This window comes from Strongyloides ratti (assembly GCF_001040885.1).
Source record: "Strongyloides ratti genome assembly S_ratti_ED321, chromosome : 1".
Lineage (NCBI taxonomy): Eukaryota > Metazoa > Nematoda > Chromadorea > Rhabditida > Strongyloididae > Strongyloides > Strongyloides ratti.
Genome location: NC_037307.1, coordinates 5,045,307 through 5,059,588, shown reverse-complemented (window position 1 = coordinate 5,059,588; position 14,282 = coordinate 5,045,307). Strand labels below are relative to the sequence as shown.

The 14,282-nt window shown below is 25.1% G+C and overlaps 6 protein-coding genes across 6 annotated transcripts; 4 read left to right on the top strand and 2 right to left on the bottom strand.

Annotated features, from left to right (window-relative positions):
• Positions 1-405: 405 nt before the first annotated feature.
• Positions 406-6,251, top strand: SRAE_1000163500 (Proteasome activator complex subunit 4B; the record flags this gene model as incomplete). Its single annotated transcript, XM_024648615.1, has 2 exons — positions 406-587; positions 632-6,251. The coding sequence occupies 2 exons, from the start codon at positions 406-408 to the stop codon at positions 6,249-6,251; spliced, it is 5,802 nt and encodes a 1,933-aa protein (XP_024502575.1).
• A 480-nt stretch (positions 6,252-6,731) lies between these two features.
• On the top strand, positions 6,732-7,999 carry SRAE_1000163400 (Hypothetical protein; the record flags this gene model as incomplete). Its single annotated transcript, XM_024648614.1, has 2 exons — positions 6,732-6,768; positions 6,807-7,999. The coding sequence occupies 2 exons, from the start codon at positions 6,732-6,734 to the stop codon at positions 7,997-7,999; spliced, it is 1,230 nt and encodes a 409-aa protein (XP_024502574.1).
• A 149-nt stretch (positions 8,000-8,148) lies between these two features.
• On the bottom strand, positions 8,149-8,645 carry SRAE_1000163300 (Hypothetical protein; the record flags this gene model as incomplete). Its single annotated transcript, XM_024648613.1, has 4 exons — positions 8,149-8,392; positions 8,442-8,477; positions 8,546-8,571; positions 8,616-8,645. The coding sequence occupies 4 exons, from the start codon at positions 8,643-8,645 to the stop codon at positions 8,149-8,151; spliced, it is 336 nt and encodes a 111-aa protein (XP_024502573.1).
• A 494-nt stretch (positions 8,646-9,139) lies between these two features.
• On the top strand, positions 9,140-11,287 carry SRAE_1000163200 (Heat shock cognate 71 kDa protein; the record flags this gene model as incomplete). Its single annotated transcript, XM_024648612.1, has 2 exons — positions 9,140-9,794; positions 9,960-11,287. 2 exons carry the CDS (start codon positions 9,140-9,142, stop codon positions 11,285-11,287), a joined length of 1,983 nt encoding a protein of 660 aa, XP_024502572.1.
• A 439-nt stretch (positions 11,288-11,726) lies between these two features.
• Positions 11,727-13,882, bottom strand: SRAE_1000163000 (Hypothetical protein; the record flags this gene model as incomplete). The annotated part of the gene is made up of 4 exons (XM_024648610.1): positions 11,727-11,832; positions 11,879-11,943; positions 11,996-12,343; positions 13,502-13,882. The coding sequence occupies 4 exons, from the start codon at positions 13,880-13,882 to the stop codon at positions 11,727-11,729; spliced, it is 900 nt and encodes a 299-aa protein (XP_024502570.1).
• SRAE_1000163100 (Hypothetical protein) lies at positions 12,671-13,123 on the top strand (the record flags this gene model as incomplete). The annotated part of the gene is made up of 2 exons (XM_024648611.1): positions 12,671-12,824; positions 12,873-13,123. 2 exons carry the CDS (start codon positions 12,671-12,673, stop codon positions 13,121-13,123), a joined length of 405 nt encoding a protein of 134 aa, XP_024502571.1.
• Positions 13,883-14,282: the final 400 nt, after the last annotated feature.

Sequence of the window (14,282 nt, the reverse complement as noted above, 5' to 3'; positions counted from 1 at the left end):
ATAATTTTGATTCAAAATAATGTTTAACTTAAAATATTTCATTAAATTTAATATGCTAATATTAAGATTATATAAATATAATGTAAATTAAATTTATTTTTTTCAAGTTTTTATTATAACAATAACATTAGTTATGTTAATATATTAAAAAAAATTAAAATTAGCAAAAAATATTTTTATATTATATGAAAGAGTCAAATTTTTTGATGAAATAATATAATAAAAATTGCTATGACATGTTAAAAATTTAAGCATTCAATTATATTTAAAAAACAAATTGTTACTATTATAAATCAAATTATTTTAAATAAAAGTAAATAGTCATTGTTATTTTATAATATATAAATTGGTAAATTTTTTTTTTTAAATTTGTTTTGAAAATAATAGTAAATTAGCATTTTAGTGATGCATACACCTTCACCTAATTTTCAGCGACAATTATGGCAGATAGATCACCTCCCATATAAGGATGAAATAATACAAAATTCTGAAGAAAATTTTAAAAAAATTACTAATGGTTTGTTAGAATCTATAGCAAAAAAAGATTTGTATGATGGACTTTCATTTTATCTAGTACAACTTCAAAGGTACATTTTAAAAGTTTTCTAATAAAAAAATGTATCATTTTTAGATATATACAATTGTATGAGATTCAGATGACAAAAGATGACCATAAAATGATACTTAGAATATTATATACATTGATGATGGAAAGAAAACTTCATGTTGATATATTTAATGGTGTAACATATCTTATTTATATAATCCTTCCAAGTGTTTCAAAACTTACCAGAGATGATGTTGATTTTATTAATTGGAAAGAATTATATGAATTTTATAAATATGTTTCTAATGAAAAAGATCGTGAAGGTCGTTTTTACTTAACTCTAAAATCATTAACTCAGTTACAAAAAACTATAGTAAGATTAAGATATTTATTTCCTCTGTCAGCAACAAAAGAAATAATTAATGAAATTAGGACAATTTTTTATCCTTTTGATTCTACTATGGATTCTGCAATGAAATTACTATCTTTATTTTTACCACTTCGAATGACATATGAAGAACACACTAATTATGGAGCCTCTTTATGGTTTGAAGAAATATGGAAATGGTATACACTTGCTGATCACAATCTTCCATGGGATCCTTTATGTGTTGAAATGTTTTCAGGTTTGGCCAAATATTGTTGTGGTTTTGGAAATTGGAGTGATAAATATGATATTATTTTGTCAAAATCATTAAGAAATTTTGATATTTCTTTTGGAAATAATAGGGAAATATCATTAACTGATGATAATAGTAATACCTCTCAAAAGTTACTTGCTACATGGTTTGTTTATATGCTTGGTGGTAAAGATGATGGATTTCAATTACATTTAACAAAATTTTTTACCTCAATTGAATCATACTTTCATCCTTCCAATGATGGAGATCATATTGAATCATTGATTAGATTTGTCAATAATTTGACAACAGAAATGGGTACTAGAATACATTATGAAAGATATTCAACGAAAAAAGTAAATACCACTTCAGAAATGAGACTTACAGATATTCAAATTGAAAAATTTGTTAGAACTTTGATGCAAGTAATGAAATGGCTTGTTTTTTCAAAATGTGAATTAGAGTCTATTCCAGAAACTATAAAAAAATTATGTGATATATCTCCTGGTATTGTTTTACCATTTGTTTTAAAATTAATTTATCCAGCACTTAGAAATGTTAGTGCTCCTCATCGTTTAAGACAATCCATGAAATGTTTTTTATCTATATGTTTATCACTGGTTAGAGATTACGATTGTAATATATTAAGAGATAATTGTGATGAAGAAGTTTTAAAGTCAATTGAATTAATATATCTTGAAAAAGAAAATTTTCAAGATATAAAAAAAATGAATGAAAAAGGATTATCTAAAAAGGATGAAAAAATATTAAGAAAAAAGATAAAATTAAGAAAATTAACTATGGATGAATTAATTAATGGTAATTCTGAAATTTTAAAAAAATCTAATAGTTTTGGAAAAGATACAAATTTACTAAAAATTGAAATGGAAGCTGATGGTGATTTAAATAATGTTCGTATAGATTGCCAATTAACAGAAAAGACATCAAATACATCTTCTAAAAATTTATATTCTAAAATATTACAACATGATTTTAGTGGTCCACTTCGTTTTCATATTATTTTACTTCTTGAAATGATTATCAAATCATTTGATATTAATGATATTGAAAAAACATCACTATCTTTAGAAGCATTAACAAGAATTTTTAATGTTATAATTGTAGCAGATTGCTCAGAGGCAGTTAATCAAATGAAAAATGAGTTAAATAAAGAAGAAATTAGACTTTGCCAATTAACAAAAGAATTTCCCAATATTATAGAACTTTTTTTAACCAATGTATTTTCATTAATTGATAAACTTGAAGCTGGTGGAGCTCGTATACGTAATGATGATGCGGATTGTGGAAAAGTTAGTGGTTTATCAGAATGTGAAGAGAATGATAAAGAAGCTTTATTATCAAATGAAGAAATAACTTTACGTGAAAATTTAGTGTTTGTATTTACTGGTCTTCTAGAAAATTGTTCATCATTAATTAGGCAAACAATATTTAATTCTATTCTTAAATATGTTAAAGAAAATGTCTTTGAAAATCAATTGTCAATTTCTATAATTACTGGTGTTATCAATCAAATAATTTATTTTGATCCTGAATATTCATTTCCTTTATTATATAATCATGTAAAACAGAATTTTCCTGGATGTTATCCAAAAGTCAATGAAAATATTGAAATTGATATTGCTTTGATGTGGTATATTTCTTTATCATGTTGTATATTTTCATTACCAGGATTATCAATTTTAAAATATAAAAAAGAAGTATCAGAATTGGCTGAATTTTTATTAAATTTTGACCATAAAATGGTATATCATCTTGGTTGTAATGGTCTTCTCAATACGTTTACCAATCTTATTGGAACATACACTGAAGTTAATACAAAATTAATTGCTAAAGTTGATAAGCCATTTAATGAATTTTTACCAATTAGATATTGGGGAAAAACATGTGATAAAAGAAATCCAACTACAAAGATTATCTTTCATACATCTACTAAAGATGAAGTTGATTTTGCTTTCAAGTTATCGAGTTGTATATTAAATTCTTCCTTGAAAAAATTTGAGACAATTAAAAATCTTTCAAAAAAACAAATAAGAAAACATTTAGAAATTATAAAAATGGTATTACGTGGAATGTCTGAAGTTCTAAGACCTTTAGATGGAAATTTTATATCATTATACAAAATTTATAACAATAAAAATTCGGATTTATACTTTAACAATATTACAAAAAAAACTGAAACAAATAATTACTTAATTGGTAAACCAAATTTTAGAAATATAATATGTAAAACTTTAACAAATATACTACCGTATATGTTGGCAAACCGTGAAGCAGAAACAACAAATATTAATATGATATTATCTATATATAACAAAATTCTTTTTGACTATGGTATAACACAATCATCATATAATGATGAACAAAGTGATGCTATTAATAATGAAATGATTTTTGGAAATATTGTCTTAGGAGCAAAAGCTGATATTTTTGATGTTGTAAGAAAAAAAGTTTCACTTTGTCATAATACTAGATTATTATTATTCCTAACGGAACCATGTATCTTTAATGATACATATCTTCAAATTTTGAACGATTATATTTTGGCAGCAGAATCTAGTTATAGTAAAATATCAAATTTAGCTATTGGATATATAGATGATTTATTATCAACTTTCCCTAGAGCATTAAAATATATATTACCACATGTAGAACAATTACTATCATTGACTGGTGAAAAAAATGAATATAAAATAAGTGCTGGATATAAGTTAATTAGTCTTGATTTATGTTCTGGAACAAGAGATTATAAAATAAAAAATGAAATTATTAAAGCTATATCACAAAATTCAAATCATTTTCAGTATCAAATTGTTGTCAAATGTATTAAAGAAAATTGTATTCCTGCTTTAAGTAAATGGAAACAATCACCAATTGATTTAACAATTTCACAAAATTTACATTCATACTCTATAAAACAATATCTTTTTAAAAATTCTAAAAACCTTGATACATCAGAATGTGATAAATTTGAAGATACAAAAAATAAGGAAACATTAAAAGAATATATGGAAATCGTTGAGACAATAGTATCAACTTTATCAAATCCAGATTCTCATTGGCAAGTTAAAAAAATACTACTAGAATTAATGTTAAATTTTATAACTCATCATCTGAAAGCAAAACATTCCGAATGTATTATAAAATTTTTAATAGATTCAGATATAGATAATGCCAAAAATGTACTTTCATTTATCTTTGATTATATGATTTATACAAAACCACCTGTTATTAAAATTTCAATTAAACCACCAATATCAAATTTTAATCGAAATTTTGATAATAATGGAATACCATTATATGGTATATTTGAAGATAATCTTTGTATGACATATGACAGTTATCTTGATCAAAAAACATTAAAACAAATTTCAAAAAATTATATTGGATTTAATAAATGGCCAAAAATGATTAAAGCATCTTCTCCATGTGATGATCAACATTTGTGTAATAGAAGTTATACTCAATTAGATGATGTTGAAAAATCAATTGTTAATTTTTTCAAACAATATAGTAATGTTGAAAAATTTTTTGAAAATATTGCTTTATCATATACTGAAAAAAGTGGATTCTATTTAAGATTAGCTTCATTTATTTCACAGTTAGGACGTAACTATAATGATGCAGCTTTAATGAATTTTCTTAAAATTATGGAAAAATATGCTTGTCATGAGAAACTTGCAGAAAAAAAAATTGCAGCTGTCATTTTTGCTGGTCTGGGCCGTGGAACAAAATATTGGAATATGGAAAAATATGATAATTTTATTAATTTGATGAAAGAAAAAATGCCAAAAATTTGGGATTCTTTAACTCCAGAAATTTTTAATCATTGGGGTGAAGCTATTAGTTTGGTGTTGGCAAAACGTGATGTTAGAAGATATAAATGGCTTGTTGATCTTATTTTACAATTTTCAAGTCAGATACATTCAACTATGCATCCTATACTTATTCAAATAAGATTGTCATTACTTGGAATGATTAATTGTTCATTTTCTTGGAGAGGAACTAGTATAATGACAAGATGTACCGAAATAGCATTAAAACATTTACTTTCATCACATTATGTAGTTATGAAAAGTGCTGCTGACATCATTTCAGATGCATGTCTTTTAGATATTCATGGATTTGCATTTGATGATAGAATACCACTTTCAATGAAACCATATGACATGGATATTATATTTGAAAGATTAGGAGAAAGTTTAAATGTAATGATGAGTGAAGGATATACAAAATGTTTCTTTAGTGGAAATGAATTAGTTCCTATTGATAAACAATCTAAAATATATAAAACATCTTTTAATGCTCTTCAAAGTATAATTTTGATAATAGAGAATAGATTTGTTACAGGATTTCTAAGATTTACTAGTTATATTTTTATTTTAATTCCAATTATTGCTACATTTGAAAATGATATTAATGATAATATGAGAAAAGCATGTAGTTTAGCTTTAAATGAAATAATTCCTAAATTAATTTTAAAAAAATCTATGGTATTAGAATTTATTGAAACAATGGAACATGCTCTTAAATATTCTCGATCATGGAAAACACAATGTTCAATTTTAAGAATCACTAGAACAATAATTTTTGGAAGTTATTTTAATGCCTTATCTGAGGAACACAAACAACGTATTGAAAATATGATAATAGAAATGATTGCATCATCTTTTATTGAAGTTCGTCAATCAGCAGCAGAATCATTAACAGGTTTAATTTTGTGTAATTATTTAACAGTTAACTCTCGTATACTAAATATATTTCTTAAAATGGCCAGAGATAGTAATGGAAATGAACATAAAAAACATGGAGGAATTTTAGGATTAGGGGCAATTGTTCTTGGATTTCCATATACATGTCCTCATTATATTCCAAAAGTTATTGTAGCTTTAGCAAAAATTGCTAGAAAGTCTAACAATAAAATATTACATAATTCTATGATTACAACACTTGGAGATTTTAAAAGAACTCACCAAGATACATGGGATGAGCATGAAAAATGTTTTAAAACTGAACAATTAGCTATTTTAAATAATGTCTTAACTTCACCTAATTATTATATTTAAGCATGAATATAAAAGTATCATGTTTTTGACTTTATACAATATTATATAAATGTAATTAGTTTAAAAAATAAATTCTTAAACTTTTTTTCTTTTATAATATCTAATATTTTAATTTCATTTATGAATAAATGTATCTAAATCTCTATAATGGTCAAAAATAAAAACTGGCTATAAATACAAAAACTTTTATATTATATTTTTCTTAAATAAATATTAATATACTAACCTTGAATTTAAAATTTGTTTACTTTTTATTTAAAAGATTTGAAGTATTCATTTTTCAAAAATATACATTATTAGAATAAGATATAACATTCCTGCAACACTATATTAAACATTTTATCTCCTAACTTTCTAATCGTTTTTAATATATTTTTTTTTTCTAAAATTATGATTACTACCAAGTTTATATTAAAAAGTTGTCAAATTTTATTAATATTTCTATGTTATCAAAATATTATAGATGGATGTTTTCCAGGAATGGAACATTTACAATATCAATTAAAACTTTTACAAGGTATGTTAAAATATTAATAATATCAAGAAATGTTATAGATAAACTTGGGGGAGATATTGAGGTTGATTTATCATTAACTTCAATACCACTTATAAAATATAGAATACCTTCATCACCAAATCCATTTATATCACAATCTTGTGATCTTGATTGTTTCTCATTTGATGCACTTGGAACTACACCTTGTAAATGGAATAATGAAATTAATGAACCATGTAATCCAAATTGTGGTGATTCATTAGATTTTATAAGAGCTAAAAATTCATGGGGACGAAAAGAATCTTCATTAATATTTGGTACTGAAACAACTGCCTCAAAATATTATATAATTTCTGGAACGGATATTAAAATGAATCCAGAGGCAACGGCAATGCTTGTATCTAATCCAATACAATGTCAGGAAGGTGATGGACAATTTATATTTCGATACTGGACATCACCTGGTGTTTCAATACAAATTTGTACAAGAAGATTTGGTTCTTTAATGAAAGATTTTACATGGTGTTCAGGAAATGTAACAATTGGTGATCCAGGACCTATAAATCTTATCATACCAGGATCTATTATGTATAATTTTGAATTAGTTCTCCTTGCTAAAGGTTTTAATTTTGATGCATTTGGATCAAGAGGTGGAATAGCTATTATTGATGATATTATGTATAAAGCTTCTTCTGTACAAAATTGTGCTAATATTCCTCACATTGATCCACCACCAATTCTTCCAAAAACTACATGTACTCAATTAAGTTGTGAATTTGAAGAAGATGATCAATGTATAGAAAGTTTAAAATATTCAGGATTTTGGAGATATTCTGATGAGGAACCACTAGGAAATCTTCATACAGGTATAAGAATTCCTTACAAAGGTAGTTTTATTTATGCACGTGGACCTGGAACGAAATTTTATAAAATTAACAATGTAAATATAAATAGACAAGTAGCATTTGAATTTTGTCTATATGCACCTGGTGATGGAGCTAATCTTGAAATATGGGGAACAATTATTAATTCAAATGAAACATTATTATATTCCTCTAATAATATTGAACATTCAAATCACCAATGGACATGTCAACGATTAATATTTCATCCAAATAACTATACATCAATTGAATTTAGAGCAAAAAAACTACCAAGTCAATTTAGTTATGTTGGATTAGATGGTTTTAAAGTATTAGATCCAATGACACAACAAAATTTATGTAGTAATGATATTGTTAATTTATTATAATTTTACACAAATAATATATATAATTTATTTTTATTGTTATTTATAATATAGTTATTATAAACAAGTTTAAAATATATTAATATAAAAGTAAATTTACTTAACAATTAAAACAACGTATTCGAAACTTTAATGAAATTAAATTTTAACAATTATCCTTTAGCTTTGTTTCTTTCTCGTCTCTTAAGTTTTCTTAGTTCTTTTTTATTTAAAATATTTTTATCTTTTACTATGTCTTTCCTAATACTTGTAAATGTAGGTACTATACAATTATCAACACTTGATACTTCTTCAATATTTTTTTCCAAAACTTTACCATTTTTTAAAATACTTTTTTTAGGTAATTCTGTTGAAATTTTATAAACACTATTGTTTTTTTCTCCTTTTTTAAAGTATCTTTAAGTTAAAAATTATTAACTATAAAAAAAAATATAAAGATACTCACCGAATTTCTTCAAGTTTTTGAGACCAAGTTACATATCTAATTTGACTATCTTTTTGATTTTCATCTGTCTCATTCATGAATAATTTTTTTTCTTCAAAACAAACTTTCTCCAAACGATATTGGGGAAATGCTACAATGTAATGCAAATTTTCGGTTAATGTTGTAAATTATTACTTTAAATGTTGGATATATTTGTACTTTCATTTACGATATATAAATAATCACTAAATTTGATTAAAAAGTACTTTTTTGTGTTTGTATTATGGATTTTTTATTTATTAATTTACTTAGTAAATATTAAAAAATTTTGTAATTTAAACATTTGAAAAAGGAAAAAAAAAAAAGTTTTTGAGGACACTAAAGGAACATAAGTCTTAGAAAAGTGCCGAAGTCACTTTATTCCAATACTTAGTAACTCATTTCATATCTATAAGCCACGTCATCCTACACCGTCCAATAATGGTTGAGCACGTTAGTACAAAAGGTCAGCCCACATGATTGTGAATACGTAGTTTTAGCATAGGAAAAATAATATAAAATAGTAATAGTGACTACCACTATATTTCTTAAATATCAAAGTGTATTATTATATATTGTTTGATTTTTAGTAACTGTTTTTTTTAATACTATTGTATATTTGAAAATGTTATAAAATTTCTACCACCATATGTATTTATTTATCTTTATTTACATTTCAGATGAAGATACATTACCTCCTTGGAATTGTAGCATTATTGGCATTTAGCCAAGGAATTTATAGTGAAGAAGAAACTAAAGAAAATAAATATGGAACAATTATTGGTATTGATTTAGGTACAACTTATTCATGTGTAGGTGTTTATAAAAATGGACGTGTAGAAATTATTGCAAATGATCAAGGAAATCGTATTACCCCATCATATGTTGCATTTACTCCTGAGACAGGTGAAAGACTTATTGGAGATGCTGCTAAAAATCAATTGACTTCAAATCCAGAAAATACTATTTTCGATGCAAAGAGATTGATTGGTAGAGAATTCACCGATAAGACAGTTCAAGCTGATATGAAATTATGGCCATTTAAAGTTTTAGACAAAAGTAATAAACCACATGTTGCAGTTAAAGTTGGATCTGGAGAGAAATCATTTACTGCAGAGGAAGTATCAGCTATGGTTTTAACAAAAATGAAAGAAATTGCTGAGACATATCTTGGAAAAGAGGTAAAGAATGCAGTAATTACAGTTCCAGCTTATTTCAATGATGCTCAAAGACAAGCTACTAAAGATGCCGGAACTATTGCTGGTTTGAATGTTGTTCGTGTAATCAACGAACCAACTGCTGCTGCAATTGCATATGGATTAGATAAAAAAGAAGGTATGTTTGTATTTTGATTTTTTTTTTGATATTTGTATTTGTCCTACATATTGGTCAATTATATGATTGACTTACCTTTAAATACTTCTTTGATTTACGATTAAGTAAACAAAACATTTTCTCTAATATTTATCTTGTCAATTTATTTAACTTATTTTTTTTTAGGTGAAAGAAACATTCTTGTCTTTGATTTAGGTGGTGGTACTTTCGATGTCTCTCTTCTCACTATTGACAATGGAGTTTTTGAAGTTTTGGCTACCAATGGTGACACTCATTTAGGAGGTGAAGATTTTGACCAACGTGTTATGGAATACTTTATTAAATTGTATAAAAAGAAAACTGGAAAAGACATTAGAACAGATAATCGTGCAGTTCAAAAACTTCGTCGTGAAGTTGAGAAGGCCAAGAGAGCTCTTTCCGTTCAACATCAAGTTAGAGTTGAAGTAGAATCTCTTTATGATGGTGAAGATTTTTCAGAAACACTTACACGTTCCAAATTTGAAGAACTTAACATGGATCTTTTCCGTGCCACAATGAAACCTGTCCAAAAAGTACTTGAAGATGCCGACTTAAAGAAGGGTGACATTCATGAAATTGTTCTTGTTGGTGGATCTACTCGTATTCCAAAAGTTCAACAACTTATCAAAGAATTCTTCAATGGAAAAGAGCCATCAAGAGGTATCAATCCAGATGAAGCTGTTGCTTATGGTGCTGCTGTTCAAGGTGGTGTCATTTCTGGAGAAGACTCTACTTCCGGAATCGTCCTTCTCGATGTCAATCCACTTACATTAGGAATTGAAACTGTCGGAGGAGTTATGACTAAACTTATCCCAAGAAACACTGTTATTCCAACAAAGAAGTCTCAAGTATTTTCTACTGCTGCTGATAATCAACCAACTGTCACAATTCAAGTTTTTGAAGGAGAACGTCCAATGACTAAAGATAATCATCAACTTGGAAAATTCGATCTTACTGGTATACCCCCAGCTCCACGTGGTGTTCCACAAATTGAGGTAACATTTGAAATTGATGTAAATGGTATTCTCCATGTAACAGCTGAAGACAAAGGAACTGGTTCAAAGAATAAGATTACTATTACTAATGACCAAAATAGACTTTCTCCAGAAGACATTGAACGTATGATTAATGATGCTGAGAAATTCGCTGATGAAGATAAAAAATTAAAAGAAGTTGTTGAGGCTCGTAATGAACTTGAAGGATATGCCTATAATCTTAAGAATCAAATAGGAGATACTGAAAAATTAGGAGGTAAACTTTCTGATGATGAAAAGGTAACAATTGAGACAGCTGTAGACCAAACAATAAACTGGTTAGATTCAAATAAAGAAGCAACTGCTGAGGAACTTCAACAACAAAAGAAAGATTTAGAGGGAACCGTTCAACCAATTATTAGTAAATTATACCAGGGTAGTGAAGGTGGAGCCGGAGGCCAACAGACTGAGGAAGAATCTGTTGACAAGGACGAGCTTTAAATGTATTAATCAAAAAAAAAAATATCTCGAATTTTTAATAATTTATTTGTTTTATTGTCTTTTCTTAGTAGAAGGTTTTGTTGTTTATAATTAGCAACAATTTTTTTTTTATAAAACTTTCTCACTTTGGGAATTATAGTAAATTATAATATTTATATATTTATATGTTTTATTTTTTGTTTTGTTAGTGGGGGCGATTATATTCATTATATATGATGTTGAGAAATATCTACCTGAATGAATAATAGAAAAACAATTACAACATTATATCTAAAAATATTTTCATTTTCTATAGTTTCTTGCAAAATTAATACCCTTCAGTTAACAGTCACCTTAGCAGTAATGTCGTCATTATACTTTTCATTAAAAAAATCTTCATTATATAGAGTGAATATATAATATTTATTGTTATATATAGAAAAAAAAAATGTATTTAATATTAACATAATGTATCCGGGATTTTATTGGTATATCTGGTAATAAAACTAGATGGAGTTGATGAACCACTTGTATTTGTATGATAATCATTAATTGGAACTCTATGACTAAAATATTTAATTTAGAAAAAAAAATTAAATATTAAATACTTACCGTATTTTTAAATGTTCATTACTTCCATTTTGTGTACAATTTTGAAATTTATCTTTTTTAAAATCCTATATAAAATATTAAAAATATAATATTAAAATGAAAAAAAAAAAAACATACACATAGTTTTACTTCTCGCTTAGGCATTTTTATTAATGGTATACTATCTTTATCAAATCCTATTTTAACATTACCACTTCCTATAACAGCATTATCGGGCATCCCAAATTCAGTACTAAGTAATAAATCTTTAATTCTATTATTTAATATAGTAATTTGAGCTCTCAAAAAGTTAAGTTTTTGTTCATGAACTGCTGTATCAAGGGCAACGAGACCCCTATCAAGCATATTTTTTCTTTTTTTTAATGCATTCCATCTATTTTGATACCATTCCAGGAGAGCTCTTGTATTTTCTAATCCTTGATTTAATATTTCACCTTCTTCTTCTAAGAATGTTTGATGCTTATCCTTAAAATACAAACAAATTATATTCTAATTATACTTAGAAAGCAAATACAATTTTTTTTTAATTCCTACAACTTATTTTTAAGTTATAAAAATTATTAATTTATTTTTTATTACTCTAATAAAGAAAGAAAAATCATTACTAATTTTTAGTTTTTCATATTGCGTGATTATGTTTTTACTTTGTTTAAAGCTTAATTATAGGAAATACACAGTTAAAATTAATGGGTGGAGTTAGCAAATACTTTATAATGATAATTTTAATAAATGTGGTTCATTTAAGAAAAATATTTCACATTTATTACTTTTAATTTAGTATTACATTACAAGATGGTTAAAAGTTTTATTCCTATTTTATTTTTTATTTTTTCAATTGTTATTATAACAATTTATTGTGAAGAATTTAATGATAACATTGATAATGATGATCAAAGTATTTTTATGAAAAGATCTTTGGCAATTGGAAGAATGGGTTTTAGACCTGGTTTGTTTTTTTTTTAAAAAAAAGTTTAAACTTAATAATTTTTTTTAGGTAAAAGATCATATTTAGATTATATGTTAAGAGAAGACATGGATCCGGAGTACAATGAATACAATAATTTTAATAATAATGTAAAAAGAAGTGCTGCCGTTGGAAGATTAAATTTTAGACCGGCAAAACGTTCCCTAGCATTAGGTAGATCTGGTTTCAGACCAGGAAAAAGAAGTGTTGCTTTGGGGAGACAAAAATTTAGACCAGGAAAAAGAGACATTGATGAAAGTAAATCTAATATTAGTTATTAAAAAAAATTAATAATAATAAAGTTAATAATTATGAATAAGACAAAAACAATATAAACATCATGAATGGATAATAATTCAAATTAATTAATAATACTTTTTTTCCATAAAAACCACATATTTTCATTTTTGTCATTATATAATCTCATCATTATAAAAATAAATTTTACTTTAATTAAATTATTATATACCAGTGAGGCATTTTTAATGGATTCATTAATAAAAATAATAATAAATAATATTTACCTTAAAATATAATAAAAATAGATTATTTATAAATATATGATAAAGCAATCATGTATAAAGTTCATTAACATCATACATATAATTAATAGTTACCCATAAATAAACAATTTTTAATAATTAAAAATCAAAACTTACAACAAAAGATATTAATTCAGGTGAATAATTGTTATTTATTCTTATCTGACTTAGATTAGGTAAATTTTTTTCACAATTTTCTTGATAATAATTTTTTTCCATAATATTTTGTGATTCAGAAAATGATCTATCAGAGGGACTTAATGATAATGTTGAATTTGTTGAAGTATTAGTATAGTTTGATGTTTGATTATGTGTAAGAAAATGAATATTACTATTATCTATATCATACAAATTTGGGGGTGATCTTAAATTTTTTTGATTTAAATTAGTACTCTGGGGACGATTTATATTATTTTGTCCGTAAACATTAGGTATTTCATTAAAATAATGTAGTGGTGGTTGCGATTTAGGCCGGTACCTTATTGTTCTTGGAGGCATACTGAGATAATAAATTATATAAAGTACAAGTATTACAATATAATTATAATAGTTTGAATCTTTGTTGATAAATCAAAATTTTAGTATCAATAAAATTGTATTTATTTATAAATTGATTCCAGTAATATTGTTAAGTATGTATAAATTATGTCTGATAAGAAAATTTTGATCATAAAACAATTGTTTATGTTCTAAAATCAAATAAAATTATTAACGTAACAGTTATATGATTATATATATATATATAGTATTTAAAATCAATGTAAAAATGTACTAATTAGTAATAATTTAAATTCTAAAAAGTTTATGACTTTTAAAAAAAAAAAAATAATCTTATATTATATATATAAATGATATTTAAAGAATTAATTATACACTAGTCTACATGATATGATGCAAA